Source organism: Mytilus californianus, unplaced genomic scaffold (assembly GCF_021869535.1).
Source record: "Mytilus californianus isolate M0D057914Y unplaced genomic scaffold, xbMytCali1.0.p SCAF_5, whole genome shotgun sequence".
Taxonomy (NCBI): Eukaryota; Metazoa; Mollusca; class Bivalvia; order Mytilida; family Mytilidae; genus Mytilus; species Mytilus californianus.
Window position 1 is genome coordinate 58,735,207 of NW_026262701.1, and position 14,043 is coordinate 58,749,249.

The 14,043-nt window shown below is 33.0% G+C and overlaps 1 protein-coding gene across 1 annotated transcript; it reads right to left on the reverse strand.

Annotated features, from left to right (window-relative positions):
- Positions 1-386: 386 nt before the first annotated feature.
- Positions 387-14,043, reverse strand: LOC127702980 (uncharacterized). The gene is made up of 6 exons (XM_052207351.1): positions 13,751-14,043; positions 13,018-13,125; positions 9,844-9,871; positions 9,587-9,618; positions 2,474-2,623; positions 387-791 (listed from the first exon to the last, which is right to left on the reverse strand). The coding sequence occupies exons 1-6, from the start codon at positions 13,995-13,997 to the stop codon at positions 565-567; spliced, it is 792 nt and encodes a 263-aa protein (XP_052063311.1). The 5' UTR covers positions 13,998-14,043; the 3' UTR covers positions 387-564.

The following is a 14,043-nucleotide window of genomic DNA, read 5'->3' on the forward strand; positions in this document are numbered from 1 at the left end:
GAAATTAAACAAATTCGAGGCAAGATTCACTCAATTCGCCATTTTGACGTGCATTTTTACTTATTTCCCCGTTAATCTAGAACGGTTGTAGAAATATTACATCTCACAATAGAAAACAGTAATATATGTATATATATTCTTCGATATAATAAAAATAACAAATAAATAAAAAGAAAACTACCTTTTCTCTGTCTATTGATGTTCCGTCACCGTGCCGGATATTAGATACCATCGAGTCCAAACATTTTTTGCCGGGGTAGTTTAGACACAGTGATAAAGTATACAGCATCTTCTCGGTTTTCTATACTGTTAGGCGGACACATATACTGTATGTTAACTAATGATTGAAATGTACGTTTAACCTCAAACAGAAAAAAGAAAACATATTATTTGTACAAATATAATAAAAAATTGAGGATCACTTAAACACTGTACTAAACTCTTCAATGACACTCACACATAAAATGTTAGAAAGATACACATCAAAACAATAAAATATAAGAAACAGACTAAAATCTATAAAATAAATTTCCCATAGTTTTTTGAACCATGTCTTTAGAACCTTCATTTTATTTCATTTTTTCTCTCAAGATTTACAATTCCATCTATGTATATAAAGTCTTCGTCACTACTTGTATCACTACAGTCATGATGGAATCTGGCACTTAATGCTAAATTGACCTCTGAGTAAATTGTTTTGTCATTAGCCCCATGTATGATATTTGAATTAGACGAAGGTCCTGCCTCAAACACAACTTCTGCGTAATTCAAATGTGATCCAGATAGATAACCTATAAAACAAATTCAAATTGTTAAGTGCGGGCCTACGATAATTGTTATGTCAAAAGAAATCAAGTCTGACACCCCATAGCAAAAGTTAGTGTTGTTTGATATCAAATATTCCAAAGGTTGCAAAATCTAGAACCAGGTGTCGCAGATTCTGAAAAAGCAATTAGGTCTATAGAACCATGAGAACAGTGCTACAGCTTTTTTGGTATGGTGACAAATTAAGGATACAATTGTGGCGTCATAGGGGAAAATGTCTGACACCCATAGCAAAAGTTTTGATATCAAATATTCCAAATGTCGCAAAATCTAGAATCAGGTGTCACAGATTCTGAAATAGCAATTCGGTCTATTGAACAGTGCTACAACTTTTTCCGTATTATGGTGACAATTTTAGGACAAATGTATTGTAAGTTTAGAAGATAACGTAAAGCTCATTGCAAATTAGATGTTTAAATGAATGTATGCCGTTGAATGAATATCAACAAACGGAAGTGCGGTAAACTTCAAGGAGACAGCAACCAACGAAATAAAATGCATGTAAAGTTCAACATCTTCGCCAGTCGTCTCGGAGTTCTTGTGTGATCTGTGCAATTTAGAATTGTTCCCTTAATTTGTTTAAGTAAGTGGTTCTCCTTGGAAGCTGAATTATGCAGATTTTTTGATTTTTTCAGGCGATCTGAATCGTGTGTGCTATTTGTAATGTTATTGAGTGTGTAAGTCTTTATTTTGAAAGTGTTTATTTTTTTTTTTTTTTTTTTTTTGGATTTGGGTTTTTTCGGGATGGGGGTTCGGATGATTCAGGTCTTTGTTTTTTATAATCTGTTAGAAAATTTTTGTAGTCTACATAAAAAGAAATTAACCTCTCTCTTGGATCTGGAGTTGGGTCTATTCGATTACTTGAAGAATGCCCTTAAATTCCTTCAAATTCCGTCCACTTTAATTCTACGGAAGGATATCCGCTGACTGAAAATACCACTATCTCTAGTTTTAAACAAGACCAATATCGGTTCTGGCACTGCGTCACTGCATGTAATTGATTGAGATAACATGTTTAATGAAGCATAACTGATGATTCGATTTCATTGTACAAGAAACTTTGAACAAAAAATTCGTTGTAGAATAAGTGTTGTCAAATTTTCAAAATATCTGCAATTAGGAAGTGACTGGACGGCAGATGCTAAAATTGCTTACTCGCTACAACTCGACATTATGAAGCTGCAGACCAAATATAAAATAATTTCCTTTCATAGAAGCCAATAAAAGTTTGACGAAAGTTTTCTTTGTACAATGACTGATTTTAAAACTATCGGCAAACAGAAGTGGCTGAACGGCAGATGTACCTTCTACATCTCAACTTTATAAAACTGCAGACCAAATATAAAATCATTTGCGTCCAAAGAAGCGGAGAAAGGTTACGCGAAAGTTTTTTTTTATCAAAGGTCTTTCGGACGGAAGGACAAACGAACGGACAGACGGAAAAATGACGGAAGGACAAACGAATGGAAGACGGAAAAAAAGACGGACGGACGGATGGAGGCGAGCATTTACAAGGCCTGCTTCGCTGTTTACAACGCAGATAAAACACGTCCTTGACACACACAAATACTATGGAATCAAAACCCGTTCTTTGGAATTGATATCTAGCAATGAAATATTAAATCAACACATATCTAATATATATTACATTTATCAGTTCTAGTTGGTTCAGATTGACTACTTGATGCTACTGCACGATACACATATCCCCCATTTGCTTCTGCTTGTAATACATGTGCAGGATTATCTGAATTCACAATCTCTCCAGACTGGTACAGTCGATTTTCCACTGTTTGACCTTTCAATTTAGCATAAAGTTAACGAATTGTTATAAAATTCAGACATAATTCCCCTGAGCGTATTTCCCACCTGGGCCATAAATGCTTAAAGATGGCACAAAACTGATTAGAAAATAAAAATTGAAACATTTGGGAACATTTTTAGTGTTTATCTTAAAAAATGTTCAAGAAACAAAGGAAGTAGTTCTAATAGACATAAACATAACTTTATGTCACAGAAGGACATCCTTAACCAAAACTTAAATTCTGGTTTGGAAAAAATGAGGACAGTAAAACTATAAATGTTTTCTCATCACAAAACACATTAATTCATTTTTGGTAGTGATGTCCTTCGATAAAAAATTCTATAAAACATGTAAATTTGAAATATTGTCTCTTACAGCAATACATAGTACAATCTAATACTGTTATCAAATCGATATACGTAAAATTGTTATAATTTGTGAGGGAATATTGTAAAGACTAGCAAATATTTCAATACCAGTATGTTTAAACAATATTCAGGTTTTTTCCTGTGAGTGAAACAAGTACAGAGGAAATTTTGAGTGTTTATCTATAAAATGTATGTTGTGCCACGATTATTTACAGTAACATTTTTAGCATTCATTTCATTCGTATTTCCCCGCGTATATTTTCCGCGAAACTGGGTAATACTTATTTTCACTTTTGCACACGTGCTTGTTATGCGGAATAATCTTTCATAGTTACAACATAATTACCTTATTCAGAAGTTATTAATGCATCCTATTTAATCCATATTTATCCTTTTATAATATTAGAATTATCCAAAAACATACTTGTCAACTAGGACGTCACTTTGGTTTACTTTCATATTAGTGTACACATGTACTATTTTTAGCGTGGATTGAGTGACGTCGTCTAACAAACGTTTTCAGAAAGTACAGTCAGTTTCAAATTATAGCCGCTGGCGAACAGCTGATTTTTAGACAGTGACCAAGAATTATTTATTCAGGTATTTTGGCACACACTGCAATTCTATTTAATTGATTTATTAATAACTATTGTTAATGATATTAGCTTTTAAAAAAGGTGCTTTTATTTATCTAAACAAATCTTATTTCTTGATTATCCATAGTTTGGACTTCAAAACAGTTTTATTACTTTGACTTTATTATTGATATTTGTATAATATCTGCCAACCATTTACAATATCGGTTGGCGCTTCAATTGGTGGCAGCGGTAAAAACAACATTAAAAAAAAAAGGAAGGAAAAAAGTAATACATAAAAAAAACCAAAAAAAACCAAACAAATCAACTTATATTGAAACTCAAAGTGTGGTTTACATATAATATTATTGACCACCAAGAGTTATTGAAATTCAAGGTGTATTTTTCCGTATAAATTATTGAACACCAAGAGTTATTGAAATTCAAGGTGTATTTTTCCATATGAATTATTGAACACCAAGAGTTATTGAAATTCAAGGTGTATTTTTCCATATAAATTATTGAACACCAAGAGTTATTGAAATTCAAGGTGTATTTTTCCATTTAAATTGTTGAACACCAAGAGTTATTGAAATTCAAGGTGTATTTTTCCATATAAATTATTGAACACCAAGATTTATTGAAATTCAAGGTGTATTTTTCCATATAAATTATTGAACACCAAGAGTTATTGAAATTCAAGGTGTATTTTTTCCTTATAAATTATTGAGCACCAAAAGTTATTGAAATTCAAGGTGTATTTTTCCATATAAATTATTGAACACCAAGAGTTATTGAAATTCAAGGTGTATTTTTCTGTATAAATTATTGAACACCAAGAGTTTTTGAAATTCAAGGTGTATTTTTCCGTATAAATTATTGAACACCAAGAGTCATTGAAATTCAAGGTGTATTTTTCCATATAAATTATTGAACACCAAGAGTTATTGAAATTCAAGGTGTATTTTTCCGTATAAAATATTGAACACCAAGAGTTATTGAAATTCAAGGTGTATTTTTCCATATAAATTATTGAACACCAAGAGTTATTGAAATTCATATACACAAAGTGCACTGAGCACCGGTCCATATACCCAAAGTGCACTGAGCACTGGTCCTTATACCCAAAGTGCACTGAGCACTGGTCCATATACACAAAGTGCACTGAGCACTGGTCCATATAACCAAAGTGCACAGAGCATTGGTTCATATACCCAAAGTGCAACAAGCACATTTGTTCAAAACAGTAGCGTTTCAAACACTTATGCAAAAGTACAAGGTGTACCAAGCACATGGTTCTTCTCCACGGGAGGAATAAGCACATCTTATGCCTCTAATCCATTTCATGATCAGACAAAGACGGCTAATATACCAAAAATTACATCGTTCAGTGACACCAGTTTCAACAGACCAATCAGCAATAATAACGGTGATGACCAACAAGAAGTATTTAAATTGAGGGAGAAAATAAGGGAAATTGAAAATGAAAGAGATTACTACCGACAGCAGAATATCCAATCAGATAATGCAAGACAGCAAAATTTTCAAATTGAAAATGAAAGAGATTATTACAGACAGCAGAATAACCAACCAGATAATATAGGACAGAAAAATGTTCAACCAAATTATACTAGACAGCAAAACAACCAAATGAGATACCGAACAGACTCCACATCTAGCATGCAAGATAGTTATCACTCAAGACTACCATTCTACAATGGAAGAAGTGACTGGAGTACATTTCAGATGCAATTTGAAATAATTGCTGAAAGAAATAATTGGGACCCAAGACGTCAAGCTGAGGAAATATTACTGGTGCTTAAAGATGAAGCTGCAAAATTTGCATCAGAGCTACCGTATGACACAAGGAGCTCGTTTCGACTTTTATCCAAAGATATGGAAAGAAGATTTGGAAATAACAACCTGCCTGAAACCTACAGAAAAGAGTTGCAATTTATCAGAAAAAATTACAAGGAGTCAGTAAATGAATATGCTGCTCGCATTCAGACAATGGTCAGGAAGGCATATCCAGGCATGGATAATCAACTATTCAACAATATATCAACTGAACATATGTTAAATGGATTAAATGATCAAAGTATTGCCTATGATGTATTGACAAAACGACCTAAAACTATGGAGAAAACAATCAATCTTGTAGCATGGCATACTACATGCAAAAATGGATTGAGAAGCAAAACTCAAATAAGGCAAATTGAAATTGAAGAAGAAAGGTCTTTTGATGCTGATCAGTCTGATGACATAGAAGTGAGACGAGTTGGAGGTAAACGATTTGTTACAGAGGAGCGTCTGAATCAGTTTGGTAGAGAGATGAAAGAAAGTATCACGACTGAAGTAACCAAGTCTATTGAGAAAATAATGAACACAAGACTACCAACATCAAAAACATACCAGCCTAAGAAGAATTTTAACAGTCAAAATTCAAGATGGAATAACAAGGACAAAAACCAGAAGCAAAACAACACAAGATGCTATGCATGTAATGAAGAAGGACATTACACAAGGTCATGTCCTAACCAGAAACCGACACAAGGCCAGACTTCAGACGGAAATCCGTTAAACTAAAACGGGCTGAGACTAATGGCCAAGTGTCAGCCCGCAATTGCAAAATTAAAACAGACTTAGTATATATAAACCAGACAAATGAGGATCAAGTAGATAAAAATATTGAATGAGTGTTTCTTGGTAAGGGGATTGAAAATCAAATGGTGAACTCTGCCAGTAAGAAAGGAAATACAGATTTTGTTGCTGAGCCTATACCGGAGGACCAAGGTCTCTCTTTAAATGATGATAGTGGTCAGGATACAGGTGCTTAAAAGGACGTGATATTCAAAAATAAGGAGGAAATTGTAATTGATCGCGTAACAGCAGCCAGTATTAAGGTACCAATGGAAGTCAGTAATCAAAAAATAAAAGCTGTTATTGATACTGGAGCAGAAGTTACTGTTTTAAATGAAGATGCTGAGTCAACAGATTTTAATATTGATCTACTTTTTGAGGAATTCGAGATACAGAAAGGAAACAAAGAACAACTTCAAAAGGATTTAAGTCCTTTGACTCCTGTGAGGGAAACAAAGATTGTGGAGGTAATGTCTGAGTTGACGTCAGGACAAAGTACCTCAACTGCTGTATTGACTCCTATGGTGAAAAAGGAGAATGTTGACAGCAGAGGGCAATCAAGTTGTGATATCCAGATAGACAGAGTGAGGTCTGCAACCATAAACGTCCCCATAAGTATTAATGGGCAGGTGACCAAAGCTGTTTTGGATACAGGAGCGGAAGTAACAGTTCTTAATAGCAGTCTGTATTTTGGGATTCCAGAGGAAAAGAGACCACTATTAAAGAAAGCGACTAGAAAGCTAGTAGTAGCTGAAGCAGGGATAAACATGGAGACCCATGGAGTATCGACCATGAATGTTAAGCTTGGGAACCATGAATTTTCTTGGGAAATGTATGTTGCCCGTATAGGTGATTGTATTCTTCTTGGGTGTGATATTGTATACGTAGGTGAACTAGACATTACAATAAACCCCAAGAAGGGAATACAGGTAGACGGCAAGTGGATAGAATGTTACACCGAGAGAAATGTGGATGACCAGATAGCAAGAGTATTGTTAACTGAAAATGTAACCATACCAATCAATTCTGAAATGATATTATTTGGTGGGAGTTGTAATATTGATTTTATAGATACCAGATATTCCATGCTACAACCAGTGGTTGAGGATAGTCGAAAGATTATGGATGCACATTGGAATACGAGAAATAGGAAGACTAAAACAGAAAACTCCTTGGAGGTAAAATTTGATAGGTGCAGAAATATGGCCGATATTTCTACCATACCAGATCATTTCAAGGAACCCCTGACAGACACAGTAAAGAATTGTACATTTGATGCACATGTAGGAAATAGACAGGATATACACCAATTTGTGTAAAAACCATCCAAAGGGTAATGCTGAAGGACTGCAGAAGGACCATGACATTAAAATGAACAAGTATCTAAGTGAAAATGAGGAAAAGGTAGAAGACTCCAAAGAAAACAAATGATGAAGAAAGAAGATTTGAAGTTCTGTGTGTCTTGTGCACTCAAAGAAGTGGAAAGACCTTATAATTTGCATGATTTATATTGAACTTTTTAATGAATGATCGACTTGACTTGTGTGTTTAACATGTTATGCTATTTTATTTTATATCAATTCTGGGGACAGAATTCTTTTTCTTGATGGGAGGCAGTGTTGTGCCACGATTATTTACAGTAACATTTTTAGCATTCATTTCATTCGTATTTCCCCGCGTATATTTTCCGCGAAACTGGGTAATACTTATTTTCACTTTTGCACACTTGCTTGTTATGCGGAATAATCTTTCATAGTTACAACATAATTATCTTATTCAGAAGTTATTAATACATCCTATTTAATCCATATTTATCCTTTTATAATGTTAGAATTATCCAAAATCATACTTGTCAACTAGGACGTTACTTTGGTTTACTTTCATATTAGTGTACACATGTACTATTTTTAGCGTGTATTGAGTGACGTCGTCTAACAAACGTTTTCAGAAAGTACAGTCAGTTTCAAATTATAGCCGCTGGCGAACAGCTGATTTTTAGACAGTGACCCAGAATTATTTATTCAGGTATTTTGACACACACTGCAATTCTTTTTAATTGATTTATTAATAACTATTGTTAATGATATTAGCTTTTAATAAAACTGCTTTTATTTATTCAAACAAATCTTATTTCTTGATTATCCATAGTTTGGACTTCAAAACAGTTTTATTACTTTGACTTTATAATAATAATTGATATTTGTATAATATCTGCCAACCATTTACAATATAGGTTGGCGCTTCAATGTACAAGAAGAACATATTTAACTAAAACCGAAATTCTGGTGGGGACAGTAAAGTTTTAAATTTTCATCGAATTCAAATTAATTCATTTTTGGAACAGACGCCATCGGTGCAAACTTTTACAAAAAAACATGTCAAATTTGTAATATTGGTTCTTACGGCCATATATAGTACCGAATAATATTTGTATTAAATCGATATACGTAAAATTGTTGTAATTTGTGAGAGAATTTTTATAACGACAATGAATATGTGTCTGAATGTTTGCAAACCGGTATGTTGAAAAAAACCATTTAAGATTTGTTCCTGTCAGAGAAAAATTGTTTCTACCTCAAATTCTCATTTATAGTAGATGTCTTATTATACTATACAGTGTGAGTTTTGCTCTTTGTTGAAGGCAGTACGGTGACATCTGCTTCATTTGGACTCTGTTGGATAGTTGTCTCTTGGCAATCATACCACTTATCATTATATCATATTAAGTTAACATTACCTAAGGCAATAACAACTTTACTTTTATTACAAGCTAAAGTATACAATTTATAAACTGAAAGTTGTGTATGCTTTGTATATATTATATGTCCTGTAGGTTTCAGATATTAACAGAAATACGTATATGCAATTTTAGTCGGACATAATAACAATCGACAATGCAAGGTAAGCGTAATCAATATAATTTTTTTTTTAACTTTTGATTTAATAATAGTTTTGTTGTAACTTTGCAGTATACATCCAATTCAATTTACTAAATTAATGTGCGTATCATTTTACTTTACTATACCGCATATTAGAGTTTCTACTCTTGTTTTTTAATTATAACTTCTGCCAAAGTGGGAACACGTGTTCATCTATTTGCTGTTTTCATTAACTAAGTGTAATTCTACCAAAAACTAAGGTAGGTTGCAACTCCCTCGGGCAAAGTTGACTTAATACCACATCTTCTTATTATAATAATGATAATGAGCTGATAAATATATGAATGGGTTATGATTTTGCTGTGAAGTATATGTATAGGTAGGGATTTCACCCCCACTCCCCCCCCCCCCCCCCCCCTCCGTGGTTTCAGATAAGCTTGAGAATGAATTGTATAAGAAGATATTTCAAATTATTGTAAGCAGTATTAAAAGTACCTTGAGTGTCTTCCCTTAAGTCCTCTGTTTGACTGAAAGTAAAAATACAGCACTATTCGTCCAATCATATCAGTCAACTCACATTACAAACAGTATATAGAGGACAACATCACTGTGGAAGGATTTTAACAATGAGTGAAAATGTCTATTATAAAATCATGTTAACAAAAGTTACATACATGTATGTCCTTCTCATTATTGTTATTATTTACTTGTTCATTTAAAATTAAAGAATGCATAAAAAAGCTTTTTCTTACCTTAGTGTGCTTTTATTTTTGTCTGTAACTGTAAAATTGAATAAAATGGTCACAATGAAACGTAATGCAAGATACTGTTATTTCTAAGCATAAACATATAGGTTTTGCCTTTCTGTTCACTTTCAATGTAACTTCGAACTGATATGGCGTTGCAAAATGTAACAGAACCAAACAAATATCTATTAACAAATTGTATACTTTCGGAAGGATGGCAATTCTTAAAGATACATCATGTATTGCATTTCCATACGTATTCTATTTTGAGAGCGAAAAGTGTCCACCGAGATTTACATTTCAGAATATCTTAAATCCTTTGAAATAGATTTTGTCAAATGTAGGGGAAAATATAGACATATCTATAAAAAAACAAGTTATTGCATATTGCATTAATCCGCTTATTAATACAGGAGTTTGAGGCATGGTCCCCTTTTTTCTTTTGTTAGAGTTTTAAAAGATTTTCAATTATATTGAAAATAAGAATAGAATAACTGCACGCCATAACTACTTTTATTGTGTAACGATCGATCGCATGTATCATAAGGAAAAAACGCATAGAAAAGGGAAAATATTATTAGATATCCGGAGTAGGATTAAATTTGAATTATTTGAACAGCGATTATGCAAAGGGTTCAAATTAACTACAGGATGAAGAACAGATAAATAACCTGTGGTTAAAGTTTAACCCATTGTTACGATATTGAACGTTAGATTGAGATTTGACTAAGTCAAAGATGGACGACAGCCTAGACTTCTCCTAAAAATTGCGCCCGTTTGGCTGTGCACGACGTACACTGAATTAATACGCGGCAATGTTTGTCTTATGTCTCAATGACATGATGGAACAGTGTCACACTCTTTGTTCGTTGAAGAACCCTTGTCAAATCTCCCTGAATAGTTCCTAGCTGGCTTATTGAAAACTCATTTCTATCCTATTCAACATTTGCTCATTTTGTAGAGGCAATCTATATTCAATGAACTTCAGTCCGTTCCACCCACTTGCCCTATCATACTCCAGCTGAAAAACACCTCCGGGTGCGGGATTTTCGCGCTGTATTTAAGACCCATTGGTGGCCTTCGGCTGTTTTCTGCTCTTTGGTCGGGTTGTTGTCTCTTTGACACAATTCCCATTTCCATTCTCAATTTTATTGTACTAATTGTAGCGTTTCCCTTCCTACAATCAATCATTAACTGCTAGCCTTCTTTGACACATCGTATAGAATTATTGAGTATTATTTCATTGTACCAATGTTTTTAATGCATATTTTACCAGTTTATAAACCTTCTGTCCTGATTTTTAAGTAACGTTTGTCGAATGTACCTTTTGTTATTGTACTGATCAAGATAAAACAAGAACAAGGTTAAATGACTGAAAAATCTATTTTTACCCGCGGACCTATTCCAGCAGTTTTCATAATTTCGGAATCTCGTCAGTGGTTGTATTTGGTCATTATATAAATAACACATAGCTGAGAGGGTGATAGAGCAGATTGTTACCCCGAGAAAACATTGTCAACTGAGGCGAAGCCAAGGTTGACAATGTCTTTTCGAGGGGTAACAATCTGCTCTCAGATATGTGTTATTTAATTTATTAAATATGTGTTATTTTTATTTATTATACTGAATGTTCTGTTATAACTGTTTATCATATATTTAGTACAAAATACAGCAATTTTGTATATCTAATAAAGGTTCTTTTTTCCAGTCTGTATCACCTACCCTGTATCGCATACCCCGTATCGCATAGCTAAACCCGTATCGCATACCCTGTATCGCATAGCTAAATCCGTATCGCATACCTGGCGTGACGTCATAAATCAAATGACGTCAACGTTTGACTGATGACGTCCAGTTGCTGTATTTCTTGGCATAGGAAAAAAGGTGAGTTCCCACTCAAGAAATGACATATCATTTCAACTAAAATCGATATTTTTCAAAAAAAAAATTACCCAGTAACTTAATAAGCGATTTTTATAAAATAGATGCACTAAGTTTTTTAGTGGGAACTCACTTTTGTCCAAAGACTGTGTATATGGGAATTTCCTGTTTGTCTGCTAATAATCTTTGAATAGATGATACTTGGTAACATTGTTGTCCATATTTATGTATACAAATGAGTTCAGATTGTAGTATAATGATTAAACTTAACAACAATTATTTGGAAGGTGGGTTGTATTCTACAGGAGGAAACAGTTGACACTATTGTTAGTGAATACTTTTAAATACATGGTCTTAAAGTATATTATTTTCCAGTTTCATAGCTCTATATTGAGCATGTAATAAGGTTGTAGGGGACTTTACTATGTGGATATTAAGCAAATAAGGAAGTCTATAAAATAAACTAAGTCAGCTAGAAAATTACAGGAAAATCCTTATGTTCTTTTGTTTGTTATATTTTTGAACGATTTTAAAAAAAACGTATATCACATTAATCTGATTCTATCTAAATATATGATAAACAGAATAATACATGACAAAATCCGTATCGAATGCTGTATCACCACTCGACCAATATCAGCCCTCGGGACCATCGGCCCTCGGGACTGATATTGGTTTCTCGTGGTGATACAGCATGCGATACGGATTTTGCCATGTATTATTCTATATCTATTAAATTTCAAATTCAAAGTAATAAACTATGACGTCTTGTACATAACAACCATCCGTATTTAATAAAGCGCACACTTGATCAAGCGTCTCCGTGAAGGGTAATAGAGTATTTGCCATAGGATAGAGTAAATTGTCGCCCTCGTATTAACCAATCAAAATCGGGCATTTTTATATTTAAATGTTTGTGTCTTCACAGTTAACTTGTTTAGATAGCAGATCTTTGATAGTCTCTATTTCATTTAGTCACACTTTTTAGTTTTGTTGAATTATGTAATTTACAGAATTAATTATAATATTAGAGAAAACAAATTGAACAGCAAATATTGACTTTTATATGTTTTTTTCTCGTTGGTTTGCTGCCACATTTTTCTCTTTAAATTCATAACAAAAATGCTGAGAGCATTCTTAAAATACAACAGGTACTAAATAAAACAGCCAAGAGGCTAACTATAACTGGGTGAGTTAAAATCTATGATTTAGTAAATTCATAACTAATAAAATTAAGAAATTAGAACCTTATGATTACACCTATTTTTGAAAGGCTATTATCAATATCTACAAAATTACCTCTTTTCCATATTAAAAATGCAACAGTCATTCCAACTCCTAGAACAGACAAAACTGCTAATGCTGCAAACACTATTTCTACGTCTTGGTATTTACTTCTTGTACTTCCTACATGTAGTAAGTATTTTCAAGAACCAATATACTTTTACATGATATATATTAACAATAACATTGTGTACGTAGAATGAATTGACAAATATCACTATTTTTTTTATATTTTTTTGCATCTTGAATGTATTACTTAATAGGGAATTTCTTTTTATATCGATGTACGTTTGGAGAAAATATAATAAAATAGAATGCAAGGTACTTTTTATACGCGTTTATATCAATCATTTATAGGCCTAGAATTGGTCGATAATTATTGGAGACCTATTTGTGTTTCTATGGTTTTGTTTTTGTTTGTTTTTGTCTTGTTTGTGTCGTTCGGATGTTACCTCATTGTCGTATACTTCACATCTCCTTATTTATTCATGTCCATGGCAGCTTCATATCGTTAGATATTTTTACGTTTTCACACGATATTACATATTTTTAAGAAGATCACTCCCAATATTTTGTTGAAACGATAGTAAAATTCTATGCAATTTGGAATTTTTATAGATGGAAGGAAAATATTCAGTCTTCTGTTATATGGTTTTCTGATAACCAATGTTACTGATATTACTAATAGAATCATGAAAATTGACAGACTAAATGTGAATGCCAAAACGAATCATACTCTAAAGCATACCTTGAATGTTTGAGGTGTCAATTCTTATATCTATTTTGATATCTGTGCATCCATATGTGTTGCAGATTTTAAGAATGTATTTTGTGAAATTCCACTGTGTCATCAGATCTAGTTGAAAAGATACTTGGGAAGTATTCAGTGTTATATTTGAACCATGAAACACTTTGCGTACTTTAACAAAACTTCTGTTTACTTTCAGTTTATGCATTATATTTCTTTTCGATTGGATAGTAGTAATACTGTGCATATCATATCTACTGTAAACTACAGCTGAAATGCAAATAACTTCACCA

Bases quoted from the DNA above. Each gene is read 5' to 3' on its own strand.
- LOC127702980 (XM_052207351.1), bottom strand. From the start codon at position 13,997: ATGCACAGTATTACTACTATCCAATCGAAAAGAAATATAATGCATAAA. The intron at 9,872-13,017 runs GTAATTTTGTAG...TCAATTTTACAG, and splicing joins ATTTTTAATATGGAAAAGAG to TTACAGACAAAAATAAAAGC. The intron at 2,624-9,586 runs GTACTTTTAATA...CTAAATTGAAAG, and splicing joins CTTAAGGGAAGACACTCAAG to GTCAAACAGTGGAAAATCGA.